This window comes from Myxocyprinus asiaticus, chromosome 8, assembly GCF_019703515.2.
Source record: "Myxocyprinus asiaticus isolate MX2 ecotype Aquarium Trade chromosome 8, UBuf_Myxa_2, whole genome shotgun sequence".
NCBI classification, from domain to species: Eukaryota; Metazoa; Chordata; class Actinopteri; order Cypriniformes; family Catostomidae; genus Myxocyprinus; species Myxocyprinus asiaticus.
This window is the reverse complement of record NC_059351.1, coordinates 27,946,568-27,970,961: the sequence shown is the minus strand read 5'-3', so window position 1 is coordinate 27,970,961 and position 24,394 is coordinate 27,946,568. Positions and strand designations below refer to the sequence as shown.

Sequence of the window (24,394 nt, the reverse complement as noted above, 5' to 3'; positions counted from 1 at the left end):
GATGAAGTCTTCACTCCCCCGGTAACGTGCCATGGCGCAACAGCAGATCTGACCCACAATTCAGGTGACCTGGGACATATATAGTGCATATGGACAGTAGATGGCGCCCACTCCATTGGAGGAGGCACTGTGTCAGGCTCATCATTCTCAGTGACTGAGTTCTGCCTTGGTGATTTATATATGCCACTACTGTCATGCTATCTGAATGAATCAGCACATGGTGATTCACTACGTCGGAATGAAATGCCTTCAAGTCTAGAAAGACACCCAGCAGTTTTAGGCGGTTGTTGTGCCATGCCCGCTTCGCACATGTCCAGGTGCCGAAGACTGGGCGGCCTTTGCACACTGCACCCCAAACTGTGTTGGACACATCTGTGGTCACTACTTTTCACCTGAAAAACAGACCAATCATAACACCCTGTTGGTATAAGGCTGGAGCTGTCCATGGTGCTTGAGCAACTAGACAGCTGTGAGTTATGCCTATGCACATGCACCCATGGCAACAGGTGTGTTGCGGTACATGTTGCTTGAGCCAGTACTGATGTGGTCTCATGTGTAACAGACCTAATGTTATGAAGGTGGATGCTGCCGCCATAAACCCCAGTATTCTCTGAAATTACTTAAGAGGAATTGTTTTCCCAAGTTTGAACTGAGACAGACTGACGTGAGGACAGTAGCCCCTCCGACCTGAGTGCACGACGAGTAGGCTGCATGCCAGGACTTCGTGAGCTCTGTGTGGACCTCCAGAAAGAATGGCGCATGCCTACGGGCCGTGGTCTGTTGGCGACGGGCAGTTTGCAGGAACCATTCATCTAGGCAAGATTTTTGTGGTTCTTCCGGAGGGGACATTCAAGACTGAACTCCTCAACCGCCCTCACAAGGATGCGAAGAAGCTCCTTATCAGTGGAATGTGCATGCTTATTGCCCTCGCTGGGGGAAAGGGTGGCTACATCCTCCGTGGACCACTCACCAGATGCTGTAAGGGATACAGCGTCATCCCCATCTTCCACTGCTAAATGTAATGAGGCCGTGTGCTTCAATAGAGGGCCAGAGCTCATCGTGTGCATATTGCACAGGCAAGGACGTTATATTGGATGCTTGGGGGGGCTTGCGCCGGCATGAGGTCCTCCTCGAAAGCACCCATATCTACCTCACGGCTCTGCCGTGCCTCCCTGTGGGAACCCTCGGGATCTAACACAGAGGAGGTGGTCAGGAGAGCACGGAAGGCTGGATCATCCCCCAGAACGAGGGTGATCCTAGAGTGTAACATCTGGAGATTCATGCCCTCGCAGTGAGGGCAGTTTGTCTCCATGAGAGCTGCTTCGGCGTGGGCACAGCCCAGGCAAGGAATGCAGCCCTCATGCTCATCTGACGATGGAATGTGCCGCTCTCATGTAGAACACTTGTGAAATGACATCTTGAAAAAGACACTGTAACAGCTCACAAACAGAAGGGAAGGAGAACACAGGGAAGCAGGTTTTTCCAGGCTCAGGTAGGACTTTTAATCGGCCACTGCAATGCTTTACAACTTCACAAACTCATTAGCTTCACAGGCACGTAGTATCTTAAACACATCAGCTTCACAAACATAACAGATTAAACGTAGCAGCTTCAGGAGCACCGTGGCCTTCCTTGTGCCAGACTCTCTCTCTCTCTCTCTGCTGGTGGCATGGCTGCTTATATGCCGCTCTCCCCATGCTCACTGGAATTAGAAACAGGTGTTACACATAATCTATCTCAGGTGCAAGCACCCTTACCGCTTTCTCTCTCTCCGGACGGACGCTTGACCACGCCCCCGCTGCCACAGACACGTACACACAAGCTACTCTTTTTGTGAAAGCTCTGAAGCTTAAGCAATATATATTCTGTATATGTAAAGGATACAGTAACTTCAACCGGATCACTGCGGGAGGCGGGTGGTATCTCGCTGAGCGTCGTGTTGACAAAGGCAAAATTTGAAGCGAAGAACCCGTACACCAGAGCGTCCTCGAAGGCGTAGCGGAGAAACTCTTCACCAGAACACTTGCAGGGTGCAGTGAACCTTCTCGCTATAGGCGCAGGTGACAAGTCGTTCTGTCTGCTCTCGCACAGAAGATATGTCTGCTGAGACATGTATTTCAATGGTGAAGCATAGAGGGTTTCCAAAACAAAGATGTCCTCGGCCTTGTAGGAAGAAATTCTGAAATGGTGTTTGTGCACCCGCATGTATAGGCTGACTGCCCACCTAAAGAAGAGGGGCTTAAACACTATTACCTATCACAGGATTGGCATTATTGTACAAGGGTTTCAACTAGGTAATCAGGGAAAGAATCCCCTAGCGATTCGCAATGTCGAAGTGAACTGAATCGATAGGGAACCAATTGGCACAAAATTTTTTGGCCTCTTCCCCATTTCACGTGCATGTTAACTTTACCGGCGTTATTACCAGCTTATAACACGTGTGCAAGTGTTGTACTCATACCTGTTTACAATTCGACATCAAAATCAGAGAATAATAAGTCTAATGTAATCATGGGTTTCTTTTGTTGTCAGATTTTTGAATAAGCTTGTTTTTGTTACTTATGAGCATCTTGCTCAGTGTCATGCTCCGTGTCGTCGGGGTGAGTTGCAACTGCTGTGTTTCTGCATCGCAAATCCACCAATTTGCACTGTGATTTCAGTGTAAATAAAACAACGTGTTTGATGTACTGTAGCGCATGGCAATGTTGTTTGGCATATTCATCAAGCTGTACAGCCACAATACAATCTACTTGCTGTTTACCATCGATCTTCTTGCCTACGTACTGTAGATATGTTGTCCTGTGAGCCCTCAGCGCCGCCTCTCTGGGGAGGCGACTGTTTCACAGCTCTCAATGTTGAGCTGCTTGGTTTTAATTACACTCTAATGTGTTTGTTTATACAGTGGTGTGAAAAAGTGTTTGCCCCCTTCCTGATTTCTTATTTTTTTGCATGTTTGTCATACTTAAATGTTTCAGATCATCAAACAAGTTTACATATTTGTCAAAGATAACACAAGTAAACACAAAATGCAGTTTTTAAATGAAGGTTGTTATTATTAAGGGAAAACAAAATCCAAACCTACATGGCCCTGTGTGAAAAAGTGATTGCCCCCTAAACCTAATAACTGGTTGGGCCACCCTTAGCAGCAACAACTGCAATCAAGCGTTTGCGATAACTTGCAATGAGTCTTTTACAGCGCTGTGGAGGAATTTTGGCCCACTCATCTTTGCAGAATTGTTGTAATTGGAGGGTTTGGAGCATGAACTGCTTTTTAAGGTCATGCTACAGCATCTCAATAGGATTCAGGTCAGGACATTGACTAGGCCACTCCAAAGTCTTCATTTTGTTTTTCTTCAGCCATTCAGAGGTGGACTTGCTGGTGTGTTTTGGATCATTGTCCTGCTGCAGAACCCAAGTTCGCTTCAGCTTGAGGTCACGAACAGATGGCCGGACATTCTCCTTCAGGATTTTTTGGTAGACAGCAGAATTCATGGTTCCATTTATCACAGCAAGTCTTCCAGGTCCTGAAGCAGCAAAACAGCCCCAGACCATCACACTACCACCACCATATTTTACTGTTGGTATGATGTTCTTTTTCTGAAATGCGGTGTTACTTTTACGCCAGATGTAATGGGACACACACCTTCCAAAATGTTCAGCTTTTGTCTCGTCAGTCCACAGAGTATTTTCCCAAAAGTCTTGGGGATCATCAAGATGTTTTCTGGCAAAAATGAGATGAGCCTTAATGTTCTTTTTGCTCAGCAGTGGTTTTCGTCTTGGAACTCTGCCATGCAGGCCATTTTTGCCCAGTCTCTTTCTTATGGTGGAGTCATGAACACTGACCTTAACTGAGGCAAGTGAGGCCTGCAGTTCTTTGGATGTTGTTGTGGGGTCTTTTGTGACCTCTTGGATGAGTCATCGCTGCGCTCTTGGGGTAATTTTGGTCGGCCGGCCACTCCTGGGAAGGTTCACCACTGTTCCATGTTTTCGCCATTTGTGGATAATGGCTCTCACTGTGGTTCTCTGGAGTCCCAAAGCTTTAGAAATGGCTTTATAACCTTTTCCAGACTGATAGATCTCAATTACTTTCTTTCTCATTTGTTCCTGAATTTCTTTGGATCTCAGCATGATGTCTAGCTTTTGAAGATATTTTGGTCTACTTCACTTTGTCAGGCAGGTCCTATTTAAGTGATTTCTTGATTGAGAACAGGTGTGGCAGTAATCAGGCCTGGGTGTGGCTAGAGAAATTGAACACAGGTGTGATAAACCACAGTTAAGTTATGTTTTAACAGGTGGGGCAAACACTTTTTCACACAGGGCCATGTAGGTTTGGATTTTGTTTTCCCTTAATAATAACAACCTTCATTTAAAAAGTGCATTTTGTGTTTACTTGTGTTATCTTTGACTAATATTTAAACTTGTTTGATGAACTGAAACATTTAAGTGTAACAAACATGCAGAAAAATAAGAAATCAGGAAGGGGGCAAACACTTTTTCACACCACTGTATATCGTACGATACATATGGTATTGAATCTTGAGCGTTGTATTGTATGATACGATACAATATTTATTTACACCCCTAATTCTGCCTTGTACAAACTAATTATTTACAAATGGAGGAATGCTTAATAGCTTGTTTTAAAGGAGTGTCACACTATTGTGGTTAATTTCCAGATGAGGGGAAAAGTTATATTGCTTAGGTGAGATGAGAGCTGCTTAGAAAGCTCTTTCTGCTTAAAAGAGTAATGTTCTGTCATTTTGTGCCTAATTATGAGCATTATTTTAATATCATCTGCAGTCTTGCAGTTCATCTGAAAGGGAAAGCCCTGGGGGGAAAGAAAAGTAAAGAGAAAGCTTGGAAGCGAAACTAAGAGAAGAGACAGGTTGCAAATTTTCTGAGCACTGAGTCCTGTTCCCATCAACTGTGGAGCTGATTGGAAGCCAAAAATTCCCACAGTACAGCAAAATAAACTGCTAATAAAAATTCAAGCTTTGCCCTGAGAATTTCCTTTAGCTTTCGTCTCAGCTCAAGTAAAATATGTGTATTCGTGAGTCTGTGTGTGTGTGTTAAATCAATATATGACTCACATTCTCTACCAGTAATGAGAGAATGTGAGGTCCAACTGGGGAAGAGTGACTGCGAGAAAGAGAGAGGGAGCCTGGAAATCAGGATGCAGCAGTAACAGGGATCTTCATGTTGCAGAAAAGCTAATGAACTCCTCCACAACCTAATTTCAACTGGTACACATTTGCTGCATATAAATGTCACTGTGCTCACATTAATTCTTCTCTGTCTGTTGAAACTCTTGTTATCTGTTTCAATAAAGCTAATAACAGCAACCACTACAGAACAAACACCAAGATAAGTGCCTTTTCCCCCATTTAACTGAACTGATATTACTGATGTGACATGGAAGGTGAAACAATTTCTGTGCAGTCTAGTTTTATTTCCAGTATTCATAGTTTCTAAGCACTCAGGGTTTTGGCTGTGAACAGGCACCAGCTGTTGTAGAAAAGTCGATAGAAAACTGTGGGTTATTATTACCTTCTTACACACTGGTTGTTTTAGTGGTGAGCTGTGAACGGTGATAACGTCTGTTAGTGGTCAGTCTCATTGATTCAGGAGCAGCTAGAGTGAGCTGAGAACCTCAATGCTCCAGGGAGGGCACTACACTTTCCCAACGATCCAAGATCATTTTGATCTTGACAAAACCCAAGCCTTTGTTATCTAACATTGGCAGAAGAATGGTAAAGGTGGTCTCAGGGTAAAAAAAAAAAAACTGAGCTTCACTGTCATCAGAGCTCAGAGAAAAGCTCAGAGTGCTAGAGTGAAAATCAAAATAGGTGTGTATTCAGGGGAGAGAGAAAGAAAGATAGCAACACTCTGTGTGTATGTGTAAAAAGAGAGGATGTAGAGATATGGACGGTCTCTCCATCTTGCAGATGTACAGAGGGGAAGCTACTGTGACATAAATGATTAATGCAGCTCACTGCTGTCTGTAACAAACAATACGTTAAAGTGCGTTAAAGTAAGCACAAACACTTCAAAGCAAAGAGACCAGAACTTTAGAGTGTTAACTCTAATGCTCATGTTCAATGTTTTTCATTAATTTTACATTTAATAATGATACTCAGATACATAGTGATACAAAAATCAGGTTGATAGGATAGGACAAAGTAGAGAGAGAAGAAAAAGACAGGGTGACTGGGTCCACAATTGGGGACCTTATTAAGAGTAGGCCATATTTGTAATTTATAATTTATACAAATTAATAATTTGTTTTGTGCCTTTGTTTGGCATAACTCAGAAGATAACTGGCGACAATAGTGATTTCACCTAGGGGGCCAAAATGGTCAGAAACGGCCCTGACATAGATTATGTACTCTAGCAATCACTGGACCATATATTGTGTATATCAAAAGTAACAGTCAGTATCTGGTGTGACCACCAGCTGCATTAAATACTGCAGTGCATCTCCTCCTCATGGACTGCACCAGATTTGCCAGTTCTTGCTGTGAGATGTTACCCCACTCTTCCACCAAGGCACTTGCAATTTCCTGGTCATTTCTGGGGATAATGGCCCTAGCCCTCACCCTCCTTTCCAACAGGTCCCAGACATGCTCAATGGGATTGAGATCTGGGCTCTTCACTGGCCATGGCAGAACACTGACATTCCTGTCTTGCAGGAAATCACACACAGAACGAGCTGTATGGCTGGTGGCATTGTCATGCTGGAGAATTCTGTCAGGATGAGCCTGCAGGAAGGGTACCATGTGAGGGAAGAGGATTGCTTCCCTGTAACGCACAGCATTGAGATTGCCTGCAATGACAACAAGCTCAGTCCGATGATGCTGTGACACCCGCCCCAGATCATGACCGACACTCCACCTCCAAATCGATCCCGCTCCAGAGTACAGGCCTCGGTGTAACGCTCATTCCTTCGACGATAAACGCAGTCCGAACATCACTCCTGGTAAGACAAAACCGCGACTCATCAGTGAAGAGCACTTTTTGCCAGTCCTGTCTGGTCCAGTGAAGGTGGGTTTGTGCCCATAGGTGACGTTGTTGCCGGTGATGTCTGGTAAGGACCTGCCTTACAACAGGTCTACAAACCCTCAGTCCAGCCTCTCTCAGCCTATGGCGGACAGTCTGAGCACTGATGGAGGGATTGTGCGTTCCTGGTGTAACTCAGGCAGTTGTTGTTGCCATCCTGTACCTGTCCCGCAGGTGTGATATTCGGATGTACCGATCCTGTGCAGGTGTTGTTACACGTGGTCTGCCACTGCAAGGACGATCAGCTGTCCTTCCTGTCTCCCTGTAGCGCTGTCTTAGGCGTCTCACAGTACGGACATTGCAATGTATTGCCCTGGCCACATCTGCAGTCCTCATGCCTCCATTCACCACTAAGGCACGTTCACGCAGATGAGCAGGGACCCTGGACATCTTTCTTTTGGTGTTTTTCAGAGTCAGTAGAAAGGTCTCTTCAGTGTCCTAAGTTTTTATAACTATGACCTTAATTGCCTACCGTCTGTAAGCTGTTAGTGTCTTAATGACCATTCCACAGGTGCATGTTCATTAATTGTTTATGGTTCATTGAACAAGCATGGAAAACATTGTTTAAACTCTTTACAATAAAGATCTGTAAAGTTATTTTAATTTTTACAAAATTACCTTTAAAATACAGTGTCCTGAAAAAGGGACATTTCTTTTTTGCTGAGTTTATATTTAAAGTGTGATTTATTTTACATATGCATCTTGCTCTGTCATTATATAGATCTCATGGTTTTATATACTGTACACCAATCAGCCACAACATTAAAACTACCTGCCTAATATTGTGTAGGTCCCCCTTGTGCTGCCAAAACAGCGCCAACCCACATCTCAGAATAGCATTCTGAGATGATATTCTTCTCACCACAATTGTACAGAGCAGTTATCTGAGTTGCTGTAGACTTTGTCAGTTTGAACCAGTCTGGCCATTCTCTGTTGACTTCTTTCATTAACAAGGCATTTCTGTCCACAGAACTGCCGCTCACTGGATGTTTTTTGTTTTTGGCAACATTCTGAGTCAATTCTGTTGTGTGTGAAAATCCCAGGAGATCAGTAGTTACATAAATACTCAAACCAGCCCATCTGGCACCAACAATCATGCCATGGTCCAAATCACTGAGATCAAAATTTTTCCCCATTCTGATGGTTGATGTGAACATTAACTGAAGCTCCTGACTTGTATATGTTTAGGAAAGTCATGTGGTAGTTTTTGTTGCTATTCAGTGTTTTGGTAGAAAATCAAATCAAAGGAGCCTTTTACCCCGCGGAGCCTTTAACCCAATTGTACCCTAGTGTTTGGTGTATAAAAATATGATCATTGATTTTTTAAATTATTGCATTTGATGTGCTGAATTGTAATGTCATACATTTCTATAGAGCAAGGAGAGGAAGTTGTCATGGCCAAACGCAGAAACATTTGGCATCACTGAAAAGCCCAGGGTGTCCTCTTAAGATACACAAACTATTCATTGCTAGAACTGCATGTTTGCCCTACATTACAAAATATAACTTGGCTTAGGTGGTTGGGAAAAAAAAAAAAAAAAAAAAAAAAAAAATAATATATATATATATATATATATATATATATATATATATATATATATATATATATATATATATATATATGTTTTATTTTGTGTGGTACAAATGTACTGATTAAACTAGATATGTAAAGTCTGTTGAAACAAACTATAATGTTTGTTTGACAAAACCTTGTCTAAAAGTTTAAAATAGTTTTCAATTCTTGTAGTTAGAAGAAAGAAATTATCTTAAAGCATATTGCTTTTCAGACAGAGTAATTAGTACAGTAATCTAAGTACACTGTAGATGTAATTAGTAGTAATTAATAATTAATTACCTTTTTAGAGTAACTTACCCAACACTGATGATATATACCAAGTTTCGTGAGAATCGAGCAAATGGCCTAGGACGAGTTCAAAAAAGTAAGTTTTTCAAATAAATTGAAATTGTAAAAAAAAAAAAACGTTTCTGAACAAAAAGCATGCAGAACGACAGAACCCCCACCGTGCAAATAAACTGAAGTTTATTGGAATAAAAAGGACCATTTATCATAGAGATCACAAATATAAATGTGTTTTGTTCCAAATTGCATTGACTGTGTATAAAATGCACAGTTTTACCATTAGGTATATAGTAGATATTAAAATGTATCTTCAATTATTTGTTTTTTATGAGCATATGAATATAAAGCTAATTTCACCATATTATTTGATATCCTAAAAGTGTAGTCAAATATTTTATTTATTACTACTTTTAATTTATTTTATTTTTGTAATTATGTAATTCATGTTCATATTTAAAAATTAGTTCATTCAATGTGGGACTTTTATTTTGAAAAATTTGGACAGATGTCCAAATGTGTTTGCCATAGCCATTAGCTTTCTGCTTTGGTTTTGCTTGTTGTCAGTCTGCACTGAACTTCAGACTACCAATAAACAAGCCAGATTTGACTTAGAAACCAGCATCATTATCTGCACACTCATAATGAAGATTTGAAGCACTGAACAGCACCAGCTACAGCAACATATCCATAAATGTGATATGCTCCATCATTTGTGAGTGAGAAGTAGATTTATGAGAAACACGATTTTAGCTTCAGCTTTCAATTGATCACTTTTATCACCAAATTCAAACAATAAATGTTTTATTCATGCTCTTTAATGCTGTGTGTGACAGATTGCAATAAAATTTCAAACGGAGCAGGGCAAAATGCCCTCACTCTCCAAAATAGAGCATGAAAAAAACCCCACAAAAAAACAAATGAACATCAGAGGGTATGTTGAAAGAAACAAAGCCATATAGTTTAACTGCTTACATCATACATGGCACTGACTGCTGAACAACTTGCTTTGCCTCCAGCTGCCTGCTGCTCCTCTCCTCTGATTTGATTGGTCATTTCAAACGACATTGATGAGCGGTTTTAAATCACTATGTTAAAAATGAGCTGAATTAAGATGCACGGAATGTTTAACCATTATGTTATCCCAGCAACATATATATAAAGGTAGATAATAGGATGATGTTTTAAAGATGTATATTATTAATATATTATCTATGTTACGAAAATCAGTAGATAGGCCTACTTATATTATTCAAAAGGAAGAAAAAAAATACCTCTATATGTCTGATGGAGATCTAGAGAGATGGAGATGAGAGATGTAACGGGTGTTTAAGGATAAAGTTGTCTGTTTTAAGCATTTCTCTTCACCCAGCAGCTGAGTAGTTCAGTGGTTCACAAAGCTTTGTTTTGTTTTTGTTTATATATATATATATATATATATATATATATATATATATATATATATATATATATTTCTGCCTCTAGTGAAAGGTCCTGTAATATGAGCCACACCATGTGATGAGGCAAAATCAGATCACTCCAATATCAGGTGTAGCACTAGTGTGCTTTGTTGTTCAAAAACAGGAGCGAAAGCTTAATTACGTCGCTTGTTTGCAGATATTGCTCTTTCTATATAGGCTAGATGTATCGATATTATTACAAATTAACAAGTTGAAAATCAGCAAAAATATGGCAGCCTGCTGCTCACTGCTGGCTCACACTTAAACTCCACACGTGTCCATTGAGCCGGGGACTGCTGCAAGAGAAGCTGTAGCACTGATGATCTAGGGCTACGTTCACACCGCAGCTGAATGTGGCCCAGATCTGATTTTTATTTTTTGCTCAAGCGTTAATGTCAAGCCCTGTTTTATATACAATGACACATAGTAGCCTAATAAAAATAATTAGAAAATAAAAACATCAACCATGTCTACCGAACCGCTGTCTCATTATTATTTTCAGCTGTTTTTCCCCATTGTGCAAATTAGTGCAATTATGGGCACAAACTCGTCTTTCATGCTGTTTGTTTAAATATTATTAATAAACTCTCCCATTACTATGCCTATGTGCATGAGTTTGTGAATGAAATTCGGGATGGTTTCATTAGGAGCCTGTAAATGGTTCAGGTTCCTGGGGTGGAAAAGGAGGTAGCGGGGAACAGTCAACTTGAATTCAAAAGGTATCTTTAATTTTTATAATAATAATAATAAAAAAAACAGGCTTCTTAGCACACTCATGAAACACAGTAGCAACAGATGTGTGCGGGGCTCTCTCCCCCTTCGCTGGCGTCCGGTTCGCACTTAATCCTCGCCAACTCTCACTATAATGACAAACAGCTGTTAGACACAATCATTGCCAGGTCCTGATCTCACTCTCCATTCACAAACCGGCGCTCAACCATGCCCCCACCACCTTTGAGCCGAATAGTGCGTGGTTGATACAGTCTACAATCGCAATATTAACATATTAAATTGTATTCGAGGAAGAACAACTATGAACTTACTTTGGTCATATGGATGCAAACAGTTTTGAATAATGACGCAGAGAGCCCAACTCGAATCTTACGTATGTTCGTGGAGTGAACTCAGCAGCATAAAGTGCGTCTTACATTTTCTGGCGTCTTTTTAACCAGCATCGCTTGAATGTGCTGATTTACAGGCTTTTTTACCAACATGTAAATTCGCAGGCTATTAATATCACCAAAGCATATTATTATAGGGCGTTTTATAGTAGATAAAACACGCTGTATTTTTTTGTTTTTTTTTTTGTTTTTTTTTTTAACCAGTGCAGGAACGTGCACACCATAAAAAGTCTAAATAAAATTTGTGACATGACAAGGAATTAAAATTACTGAAGCTCTGGCAATTGACAAATAAGAACAACAGAAGCTATTCTTCCAAAGGAGAAATTAAGGGAAAAAATAAAAACTGTTAATTTAATAATTTATCTGATTTACAAGGAGTGGCTGAATGGCCGAATATAACCGTCTTGTCGTGTGGCTCACTCTGGTGGACAAACAGTAAAACAGCCTGTTTTATCTCCATATTTTTAATAGCTAAAAAATTCAGTTTTATAAATAGCTATTTCTTGTTATAGCTCTAGCCAAATTTGTTATTTTTTCCCCCTTTTTTTTATTTTTTTTTTATTATTTTTTATTTATTTTTTTTTCAGTTTTGCTAAGTTTGAAAATTGTGCTAACAAGATACAGGCCAATTAGTTATAATGGGCCACAGCCCAAAACGTATTTGATTATATCTTCAGATCGATTTGAAATATCAAAATTATTTTGATAACTTGTTGTCTGGAGGGTCTAGAGATGATGTTTAACAATTTTTGTGCGAATCGAAAAAACGGACTAGGACGAGTTCGAAAAAAGTAGGTTTTCAAAAAAATATTTGTGATAAAGTTCTTGCGGGAATGGAAATCCTTGTGGCCATATAATTGGGGGCACTGGTGGATTCAGAGAAGCTATAAATTTGTATTGTATCCTATACGGTTCTGAAGTTATGATCAAAAATGTGAATTAGCTAATTATACCACCACCGTGTGGCCGATTGTCAGAAAATTTGATATGCGGCTTTGAGTTGACACCCTGCTTGTGTATAGTAATTTCCATAACCCTCGTCCATTCCCAATACGAGTTATAAGGTGCTGAAATTTGATTGGCTGTTAGCAGCCATTTTTGTTAATTTGACAAATCGATTTTTTTAAGAATATGTTTGCATTTGAACCAAAGAAGATGCATATTTAATTTGAACTTTGTCACTCAAATGGCTGTAAAGTTATGAGTTTTTTAGTTGTAGTGCCCCCAAGAGGTGAAATTGTACTAAAATTTGTCTGATGTCTTTTAAACGTCCTGTTGACTATGTGTACCGAGTTTGGTTACTTTTAGAGTTTGCTTTGAGTAGATATTGATCAGTTACTCAAATTGGTTAAACCGAAGGAATTGTATCGTTAATATCTTCAGAACGATTTCACGTATCGAAATTCTTTTGATCCATTTTTGTCAGGGCGGTCTGTAGATGATGTATACCAAATTGCTTGCTGATCAGACAAACGGTCTAGGAGGAGTTAGAAAAAGTAGGTTTTTCATAAAATTCAAAATGGCGAAAAAGAAAATTATAGACGGAAATAAAATTGGAGATTTCAAAAAAATAATTTCTAGCCCTTACCATTGCAGAGATATGAGCCAAAACGTAAAAATGTTTGTTATAGCGCCACCTAGGGTCAGATGGGTGTGCGTTTGTGCACCTGAGTAGTGGGGGGGATTTGGGATAATCCTGCCAAGTGTGGTGTCTCCACGACTTGCGGTCTCTGATGCCCAGACACTTTTAGGGCAGAAAAAAAGTAGGAATAAGAAGAAAATCAGTACAATTACAACAGGGTTTCAGCAGCTTCACTGCTTGGCACCCTAATAAACCATGACCTATAGTTAGTTTAACACAAATCTCATACATTTTTGTTTTATAAAATGGCTACGACAGTGATTGTCAGGAACTTAATTTGATGTTCCACTATATTTTCAGAGTCTGGACATGAACTTATTCACCACCTGCTGGTGGAATCTCCAAACTGCAAATGTAGGAACTGAATTTAGACTTTGCGCTGAAAAAAACATCTTGCTTATTAGTGCAATTTACAGGAAAATAGAAGGCACTCAGGAAAATAGTAAATTGCGCTTTGCACTACTTCATTAACATTCAACACACCCACAGTTTGCACATGTACACCCAGTGACGCAATCACTCCCACCCACTTGTGCTTTGCACTGGCAGAATTTGCACTTAGAATTAGCATTCTCAAGAAAATATGAAAACGCATAGCAACCTGTTTATGGATGGATTTAGTGTGTTCGTGTGTAGTTCCATCTGGACCTCTACGCCCTCCATCCTAAAAGTTATATAATCTCTTTGGAGTGTTTCCGAAGTTTACAAGCCCCTGCTTTGTATGATTAGAGTGGCCTCCACCTCCTGGGTCACTAGAGTCAATGTTTATTGTTATACGAGTGTGGCCCTGTTTGTACATGTGGTGGAAACAAGCTACTAGTCAGAGAAGATTTTAGGATTTCAGCATCCTTTATGGTGCTGTATTCGCTTTATTTATAGAATGGTATGGATAAAATATTCTTACTCCCTGATAGATATATTTGAAAATGTTTGAAAATACCACACCAGTCTCTGTGACAGCACTAGACTGTGCAAACAGTATCTTTCTGAAGTCAGAAGACTTTGATGTGCTTTGTGCCTGTCAATCATTTTGCATGTTCCCATAGTGTGGTAGTTGAAGCGGATCATTCAGGTTTAATGCCATATTCAGATTCATAACAGTCGTCAGTTGATGCCACTATTGTGCTGCTGTTGTGAGAAGATGCACTGCTGCTGGTCTCAACGATACAACCGTATCTTTGGAGGGCAGAGTTTTGGAAAGAGGGGGCATGCCTCATTCAATGGCTCAGTCTTGTGGAAGTTCCAGAATGGCTAAAATTGCTTACAGCACCTTTAAGGCCAGAGTATATTTGGTTTTCTGCATGCCGGTATGTCTTGCACACAGTGTGTGTGAGACATATTTTGTCATCAAAACATAGTACATCAACCTAGATTTTCCAGACATGCGGACAATCTGCAACTTTGTGTGTTGTCCACATACAAGGCAGTTGTACTGCATCGAATGTGAAATGCAGAGCAGTCGACCGAGTGCAAGACAGAAGAGCAAGAAGAAAGACTAAATGTACCCTAGTCTTTAAATGGGGTCAGTCCACTCTCCCACCATGAGTCAGTGTATGGCTCAGAGAAAGGTTTCTTGCCACAAGTGCAAGGGGTTGCAAGTTTAAATCTTACCGAGAACTGAAAAAAAAAGTATTAAAACATTTATTTGTCAGTTGATGTATATCAGTAATGGTGGCATATTTGTTTTTGTTTTTTATTCTATTTTTTGATTTCACAGGAATGGAAAGTATTTGGATGAGATAACGAAATGGAGCTTGCATCTATGACAACTCTTTGCAGGGCAATGCTCGGAGCAGACAAACAGTCCAGCCCTACATGGCTTTTGATCACATAATGACAGATTTTTAAGGGTCAGACTTTTAAAGTGGACTAAAATGAAAGGGAGGGACTTCAGGGTCTATCAATATCTATGACACTTGTTAATTCATCTTTCCTTCTTCCTTCAGCTCTGATTGTGCATGAGGGTCCCTCTGTATTTCGCATCTTTAACCGTTGGCAGGCTGTTAATCAGCAGTGGAAAGTCCTCAACTATGACAAGGTAAAAGACAATGAGGAGCACCAGAAAACTGGTGCCACATTCCGGACCCTCACCCTGCCCTTGACGCACTGCATGGGGCCCACCGGCATGGAGGGCGAATCCTCCACCTCCCTCATGGCTGCCGCCGCAGTGGCCGCAGCTCCTACCGTGGCCCCCACTGCAAACTCTGTCCCATTGCCAACTGGTGCCACTATGGAGGCACAGGACTCATCTGAGCCTAGCAACGGGCAGCCCTTGCTGCCAGACCACCACTGTGCTTACAATATCCTTCATCTCTTTAGCCACCACGTGAGGCATCAGGAGCCCCGCGGACAGTCCAGCAATAACAACCGTGAACTGGTCATGAGAGTTACTACAGTCTGAGGCTTCTGTTAAGGCCTAGTTTATGATTGAAGCTCTGCATGTGACAAATTTAAAGAAAGGAAATTAAACAGTGTTTCCAGAGGACCCAGTGCAGTACTATTCTGGGTGTAAGGTGTTTTTGTTTTTGTTTTTTTACAGTATTGAATAAAACAAGAAAAACATTTACTCTCGCAGTGGCTGTGTGAAGAAATATTTAGTCTGGCCAATGCCATAAAGCATACTGGAGGTTGTATAAGCCATCGAGAGACAGAGTGGGAAGGGTGAATGGTCAGTGAAGCAGAGTCTGAGTGTGTGTGTTGAGCTTGTTGTCAGCTCAAGGCCAGTCAGAGCTGTAGCCATTCTGAAGCACAACCATAACAATGCAATCCACATTAAGTTTCTACACGGTCTGTGAGCCATTCTGCTGAACCAAATCAGTGCAATGTGAAGAATAAAGGTGTTGTACATAAAAAACAACATTGCACAGGTTTCCAAATGGTTACAAGCTGTATTTTCAGATTAAATCTTATTATTAAGGTCAATGCAGAACTTGTGACAATAAGCAAGTCTAAATATGTTTCCTAACCGTTCAATCCAAATGTGATATCGAAGGATCAAACTATTGTTTACACTTACAGGCATTTATAAGTGTCAGCTCTGCTGTTAGGTAAATCAAACCTCTGATTTTGAAAGTATTGTACATCAATAACAGGAAGACACATTACAGTGGAGGCAACCTGTAGTATTGAAATCTTTTCGAAAATGTAAAAGAAAAAAGTGGCCCAATTTGAGGCAGATCTAAATCAACTGAATTATTTTGTATACATTTGTTAAATATGTGCAAAAAAAAAGGTTGCTACATAAAAAATTAAAAAAAAAGACAAACTGGTTTAACTGTTGTGTGAGGGTCTATTTAATTAAAGGTGCTTTCACACTAGCACTTTTTAGGTGTGGACCTGGGTTGACCCACTTGAAAAGGTGATCTGGTATACAGTTAAGTGAACTCTGGTATGGAAGCAATTATGGTATTGTGGATTTCTCATACCTGCTTGTCTCCAAATAAATCACCTTCTGTTCACATTCTTGGCCACAAAAATTAGTCTCTCCAAAAACCAGATATACATTTTATCAGCACTTAATATGGTATATGAAAAGAAAAAAAAAAAACAGCAAGCAGCTAAAATTCCTTCAGTGATTTAAGTACAAAAGGCAACAGCTGTTATGTACTGCATTTTCTTAGTCGTCTTTGAGCTCCCAAACTTCTGTAAGTTTAGTTTGTGGCATGAAAAACCAAGTGACCAAGAAAGCTAAAGAGGAGGAGGGTGTGATTGGATGTTGATGACATCATGCACACAACATATTTAATCAAAACTTTAATTACAGTAATGGGTTTCATGCTGACCAGTTTTCCCACTAGTTATAAATTACAGTTGAAATCAGAAGTTTACATACACCTTAGCCAAATACATTTAAACTCAGTTTCTCACAATTCCTGACATTTAACCATAGAAAACATTCCCTGTCTTAGGTCAGTTAGGATCACTACTTTATTATAAGAATGTGAAATGTCAGAATAATAGTAGAGAGAATGATTTATTTCAGCTTTTATTTCTTTCATCACATTCCCAGTGGGTCAGAAGTTTACATACACTTTGTTAGTATTTGGTAGCATTGCTTTTAAATTGTTTAACTTGGGTCAAACATTTTGGGTAGCCTTCCACAAGCTTCTCACAATAAGCTGCTGGAATTTTGGCATATTCCTCAAGACAGAACTGGTGTAACTGAGTCAGGTTTGTAGGCCTTCTTGCTCGCACACGCTTTTTCAGTTCTGCCCACAAATTTTCTATCAGACTGAGGTCAGGGCTTTGTGATGGCCACTCCAATACCTTGACTTTGTTGTCCTTAAGCCATTTTGCCACAACTTTGGAGGTATGCTTGTCCATTTGGAAGACCCATTTGCGACCGAGCTTTAACTTCCTGGCTTATGTCTGGAGATGTTGCTTCAATATATCCACATAATTTTCCTTCCTCATGATACCATCTACTTTGTGAAGTGCACCAGTCCCTCCTGCAGCAAAGCACCCCCACAACATGATGCTGCCACCCCCATGTTTCATGGTTGGGATGGTGTTCTTCAGCTTACAAGCCTCACCCTTTTTCCTCCAAACATAACAATGGTCATTATGGCCAAACAGTTCAATTTTTGTTTCATTAGACCAGAGGACAAGATCTTTGTCCCCATGTGCACTTTCAGACTGTAGTCTGGCTTTTTTATGGTGGTTTTGGAGCAATGGCTTCTTCCTTGCTGAGCAGCCTTTCAGGTTATGTTGATATGTGACTCGTTTTACTGTGGATATAGATACTTGTCTACCTGTTTCCTCCAGCATCTTCACAAGGTGCTTTGCTGTTGTTCTGGGACTACGTTCATCTCTAGGAGACAGAATGCATCTCCTTCCTGAGCGGTATGATGGCTGCGTGGCCCCATGGTGTTTATACTTGCATACTATTGTTTGTGCAGATGAATGTGGTACCTTCAGGCATTTGGAAATTGCTCCCAAGGATGAACCAGACTTGTGGAGGTCCACAATTTTTTTGGTCTTGGCTGATTTCTTTAGATTTTCCCATGATGTCAAGCAAAGAGGCATCAAGTTTGAAGGTAAGCCTTAAAATACTTCCACAGGTAAACCTCCAATTCAGTACACCTCCTATCAGAAGCTAACTGGCTAATTGTCTAAAGGCTTGACATCATTTTCTGGAATTTTCCAAAATGAGTTTTAAATTAATCTAAGTGTATGTAAACTTCTGACTTCAACTGTAGGTACATACAGCAAGTTATGTTTTTAATGTCTCTATCCCAAGCCTTAAACATGTTGGGCCTCATGTATTCAGATAGAAGACAAAGGCAGGCCTAACAGTCATAAAAACATAACTCAAGCCCCCACCTTCTAAGTCGTAAATTTTACTGATAAAAATCGCGCCAAAATCAAACAAAGGGAGTCCAAAACAGACTACAGATCCATGAAGCCTTGCTCACTAAAGGATCGAGCGCTCAACTCCTATTGGATGAGGCACACCACAGAACGTCCCTCAAACATGACATCATCAGGACTTCAAATAATTCTGAAATGCTTCCAGAGTTGCTTCCAGCGACTTCGTTCACCGAATAAGGACGTAGCTTTTTGCTGCTCTCCGGTGCAACCTCGTGGCTTAAGGAAGTAATGTCCGACTTGAAACTGTAGCCATACAATCTCCATCTCGCTGGACGAGTTGAGATTACTCTGTGTTCAACCGAACACTCTAAGGGATCCGAAGGAGACCGCCGAGCAATTCGCATCTTCATCCGTTGGCCTACAGAAGTGAAGAGATTAAAGATTTCTCTTCCATCTTCAATCAAGTCGACATTTCTGAGTTCTCCGCCAGCCCGCCGAGAATCAACAGCCGTACCGCCCGCCGACAACGCGAGGAAACGGCCTCCCGTCATCACACGAGCCTCAAGGAACCAGGTCAAAGTTAAAGGACGGAGGAAAACACATTCTACCTGTGTCCTCATGCAATTCAAGTAAGAGGTTACGTCTGGGCAGAGACAGAATATTATAGCGTGTTATTCTTGTGTTTCAAGGTTTTTGCTTGTATAGTTTACGGACCGCCATGTCTGCTCATTATTAATACTCAGGGTATTAATTATCACAAATTTGTTTTGCTGTATTGTGGTCCAACCAAATTGGATTGTTGTGCATTTTCGCCATTGCGGGTGAGACAGAAACTGAGTTCATCCATTAGAGTCAAATAACGCAGGACTTTTACGAGCCCCGCTCGTAAAACCGCGTCTCTGAGTGATAAGCACAGCTGCTTTATCTCCAGCTATCGCGAAATCAGCTTTCGGGCTGTCACTTAATAATCTCTCTCTCTCTCTCTCTCTCTCTCTCACTAACCACACTGACACACACACACACACACACACTGTCACACACACACCTTATGTGTTATAGGATTATTTTATTTCCATATCTAATCATATCACTGTTTAGTTTGTAGTTGTAAGTCAGAAGTTTATTGACTGCATTGTATTAATTATTAATTGATATTATTGCATAAATAAACTTTGTTTATATTACAAAGAGAAGTGTTTTGGTTTGTTTTGCATACGCCTGTGTCATGCTGACTGGATGTCAGTGCTCGGATTCAAACCTTCATTCATTGTTTTTTTCCCGAAAATCGATATTCTTCGGATGTCAATTTTCCTAAGAAAACAATCTAATATTGAGACTGTTTTAATATTCGGTTATTAGTCCCTGATTCCAGGGTGGTGCCCCGTCAGTGTTAATCCTTATTAATATTCTATTGATTTTTGATAATTGATCATTATCTTTGATTGAATTTGAATGATCAATAAGCTAGTGTTAATTTTAATTAATGTTTCATCGACGTTAACAGTTAACGATTATCTTTGATAACTGTTGATTTAAAGGATTAAAAAAAAGCTAACACTGATTCTCATCAATGTTCTATTGATTTTAATAATTAATAATTATCTTTGATAATTATTAATTATTGCTAATAACCAGACTTGCTCCTAAACGTAGCACACTACATTTACTGGAGTCCCATATGAGGTTTTAATGAGTTAGATCCAATTAATTAATTTAAATATTGATTAATAACTACAGAAATAATTATTAATTATTTAAACCTAGGGCAAAAAATTAATGGGAATAATACTTCCAAAACCAAGAAGGCTGATAAAGTGGGTGGGCACTGTTCTGACCATGTGATGTATATAAGCCTTAGAGTATAGAAGACATAAAGAAGAATACATTTCTGACTTATAAAAACATCAGTTGTTAATCTATGTCAGTGCTTGAGTGGTGCTTAACTGTTCTTCAATTCCTGAGTATTTTAAGAATAAGAATTGAGTGAAGTACAATAAAACTCTCCATCAAATGATCCATAAACACTATGTGGTCCACAAACTGGTTTTAGACTTCTGACCGTGGGGGGAGAGACTTCTCAGTAGCTAAGTTGTCTGATCCGAATAGTGTGGATAATGAACCGAGGCCCCTCACTATCTCTCTCTCTTGTCGTTTCTCTTTCATGGTGTTAGGTACTGTAATATAGCTGAGGTATGTGGAAGAGTGTGTTCTTTATATCATTTTGATTTATGATGTAGAGAGTAATGAGGAGGATTATGTATCAATGTGTGTGTGTGTGTGTGTGTGTGAGCTCACCTTGGCTGTCTTAGCAGCGGTCATGCTGTTCTGCATCTTCATGGCTTCAAAAAAACAGATCTCCTGTCCCCTCGGCAACCTTCAGAACACACAAATACACATGGACAAATACACAAACAACAACAAGTACTTACTAATAATGCCCTGAACTGCATGACTTATTCACTTCAGATACAGCTGCATAATGCAAAGACAGTTTTTGTTTGTTTGTTTTTTTGTCTTGTTTTATGAGTAAAACTAACTAAATATCCTTAAAACAAGCTAAATTTACTTAGCAGCAAAATCGCATAATATATTAAGACTTTTAACAGAGTATATCTTGAATAGATTTTAGATTTTACCCCATTCACAAATTGTTCATAATTCATTACACAATCATAATTAAGCTAGGTTTAAACCTGATTTAAGATACTTTCTCTAAACACAAGATTTATTATCTTAATTTTGCTATTCAGGTAAATTGATCTTGTTTTAAGGATATTTAAATGTTTTGGTAAAGATGATGTTCTAGTAAATGCCTTAATACGTGCTTAATTCTCTCTCTCTCTCTCTCTCTCTCTCTCTCTCTCCGGTCGGCCTTATCCCTCTCAGGCTTAAACAGCCTAATTAGGGGCCGGGTGTGCGGAATCACGACCCGGCCCCGCCCTCCGCGTGCCACGCCAGTATTTTAAATACTTAAGAAAATGTAAATCAATACGCACTTTAAGCAACACAAAATGTTTTTTTTTTTTTTTTTTTTTTTTTTCCTCAGAGGAATTATTATTGTGAATAGCACACTCAAAGTTTTTAATTGTATTTTCATAGGGCAGAGTGGCTCTGACCAACACTCAGTCTCACTGACTGGACTCCAGGGGCCTGTACCATGAAGCCGGTTTCAATGGCTAGACAGGTAAGTTTTAGATTAGTTTGCGTCAACCCTGGGTTTTGTCTATCTTTACCGGTGTTCATCACCATATAGTAACATGCGCCACGGTTAACCTGCTCTGCAGCAGATTTTGTTCTGGGCTGGGAACAAATCGTTAACGGATACTGAACCAATCATCTGTGAGTAAAGTGACATCTCTGTCACAATGAAGTCACTCCCCCGTATCTCTTAAAGCGCATTTTAAATAAAAAAAAAAAAAAATAATAATAAAATAAAATCGTAGAAATCCACAAAATCGACTCTTCATGATAAATTTAGTCTAAATATAGATTTTCAGCAGATGGAGACTTGTATTTCATTAAAATACACTATTATTGTTTTTCATTAAAATATCTATGAAAATATAAACATAATATAACATTAGGCTATCTATAAAACAACTAGTAAGATGGATTAATATAATACCTGCCAGTAGTGATCCATTTTAAAATATTAAAATCTTAATCATTCAGCAAGATGGCTATTGAAAGGGATGAATACCCCCAAGCCCCTTCATTCATGGACTAGAGAACATAACAACAGTATTTCACTTGAAGTTCACTATACTGTAAACTGTAAAATAAAAATAAAAGTCTTTAAAAAAAAAGTGTCTTATTAATGCATAACAATTATTGCATGCAGTATTCTGAGTGTTAATTTTTTTTAATTATTCAATAGTAGACTTTTTTTTGAGTTCTTGTTGTGACCTCAACGAATTCACTTTTCATTGAAATCAGCTGTTTTACATTTTAATAGTTTCCAGCGGTCCTCTATGTTTCTTCTTGCTGTGTGAATGTCTTTAATTTCTTTATAATTGGTAAGTGATCACTTGTGCTGTGTAAATCATGTGTTTTAATTCTTCCTGATTTCATGATGAATTCTTGTGCAATGTGAATGCATTTAAATTTTTCATATTTTTATACAGTAACAATCTCTTCAGCGCCTCAGCGGAGGTACATCACGCTTACTCTCTTACGAGAAGTGAATTGCGATCTCTATCATGTTTCTCTCATGTTTAATCCAATTGGTTGTTCGCTGCAAATGTCTCATTCATGTGCATGTGCGAACTAATCTTAAACTCAGGATCAAAGTCTTAGTTGACAGAGAAAGTTGATAAGCAGCATCATGGTACCAATTAAACTTGATTTGACTGGTTTGTTTGTCAACTCGAAACCAATCCTGGAGCCCTGAGTTTGTTCAACTAGCTTCATGGTACAGGCCCTTGGTTAGTTGAATCCTGCTACTCTATTTCTTAACTTATAGACTTATGTATAGTATATAAAAGCACTTTATCTCAGAGAATATTGTAATATAATTTTATAAGGGCACATGCATTAGAAGGGGGATAACGGTTAACAAACACAGTGCTCAGTGTTACACAAGAGCAAAATCAATAAAAGAAATCTCTGTTTATATCTATCAAGTTCTCCATTAGGGAAATGGATTATGGAAATAAGCACGCACTGAGGAACTGCTGTCTCCTCTCCACCCACAATGACTAATTTCTGCCTTATCAATGCAGGAGTGCAGAAATCAGGTGGCGTGCATGTCACTACTGTGTGCGTGTTGTGACTAATCAGTGTGAGAGCTCTTCATTGGAGTGCTCTTCTGTGTGTGTGTGTTGTTTCTGAGTGAACGAGATGTTTTACTGTAAGGGCTCAGATGTATTAGCCGGAGCCAGTCAGTCTGTGCATTATATACAAGTAATTAACAGACTGAGTCAGGACTCATTCAATTCAACTTGACAACAGCACGCATGTGCAAGCACACAGAGACATTCAAACAAGTGCACTGTCAGCTCTACAATCAATCTACTGTGTTTCTTAGAAGAAAGGGCATTTGGCTACTTGTCTGACTGTTTTAATTTCCAAAGGCTCAGTCACTTTTCCTTTTCACTGCAAAATTTTGCGGACGGAATACAGTCATCTCAAAGGGAATCTGAGTGATCAGGAATTGTGCTTGATGGACTTGAGGAATTTCGCTATGCAAATTTTGTGTGGGTTTCAAGTTTGATGAACACTGACACAGAAATTTGCAGCATTGACCAATAGGAATTGCTTGGTTTGCCAGTGACCTCTGCTTGCGCAGCGCTTCCTAAATAGCTATGCTAAAAATTGACAATGGACGAGCAAGTCATTTTAGCGGTAAGTTTCTTAATAACTTCACTTTCGCTGTCGCAGAGTTTAAATAGCAGCATAAAAAAAGCTGCTTGGCCAGAACCTCTTAATATCTGCTCACGCCTTCGCCTGCGAAATTTCCAGCCCGATTTCATGAAACTTACGTGAGCATTGCAACGTTTTTGTAAAACTGAAATTACGTGCTTCATTACATGTTTAGCTGCAGTTTTAAAGAGAAATGTCCAGCGGGGCATGTCAAAATCGAGTGAAATGAGGTTGTAATCAGACTAAGTTTTTAAGGTGAATTTTAGATGGAGGTTTTAATAAGTAAAATGTACCGTACTAACCTAAAAGTGTACCCTAAACCTAACCAACAGTGTCTGAAAATATAAATAAGAGTTTAACAGACATACTTACCCTTAACCAACACCTAACCAATAGTGTTTGAAAATGCAAATTCTAAAAAAAGAAAACACACATTAGCTGAATCATCCATGCATTTTGTGTTGCTTCTATGGCACTTTCACTTCTGCGCGTCTTTGGCTGGACTCGAACTGTGGCCGTCTCAAGCACAAAGTCCAAGTATAAACTTTTTATAAAATCAAAATTGTACTTTGTGATTTGTGTG

At 39.6% G+C, this 24,394-nt stretch overlaps 1 protein-coding gene across 1 annotated transcript in view; it reads left to right on the top strand.

Annotated features, from left to right (window-relative positions):
- The window catches only part of LOC127444937 (E3 ubiquitin-protein ligase MARCHF4-like), a 51,341-nt gene extending 34,938 nt beyond the window's left edge, over window positions 1–16,403 (top strand). The window contains exon 4 of the mRNA XM_051704606.1: window positions 15,087–16,403. Within this exon, the coding sequence (XP_051560566.1) occupies window positions 15,087–15,541 (455 nt within the window). The 3' untranslated portion in view covers window positions 15,542–16,403. The remainder of the gene's footprint in view (window positions 1–15,086) is intronic.
- Window positions 16,404–24,394: the final 7,991 nt, after the last annotated feature.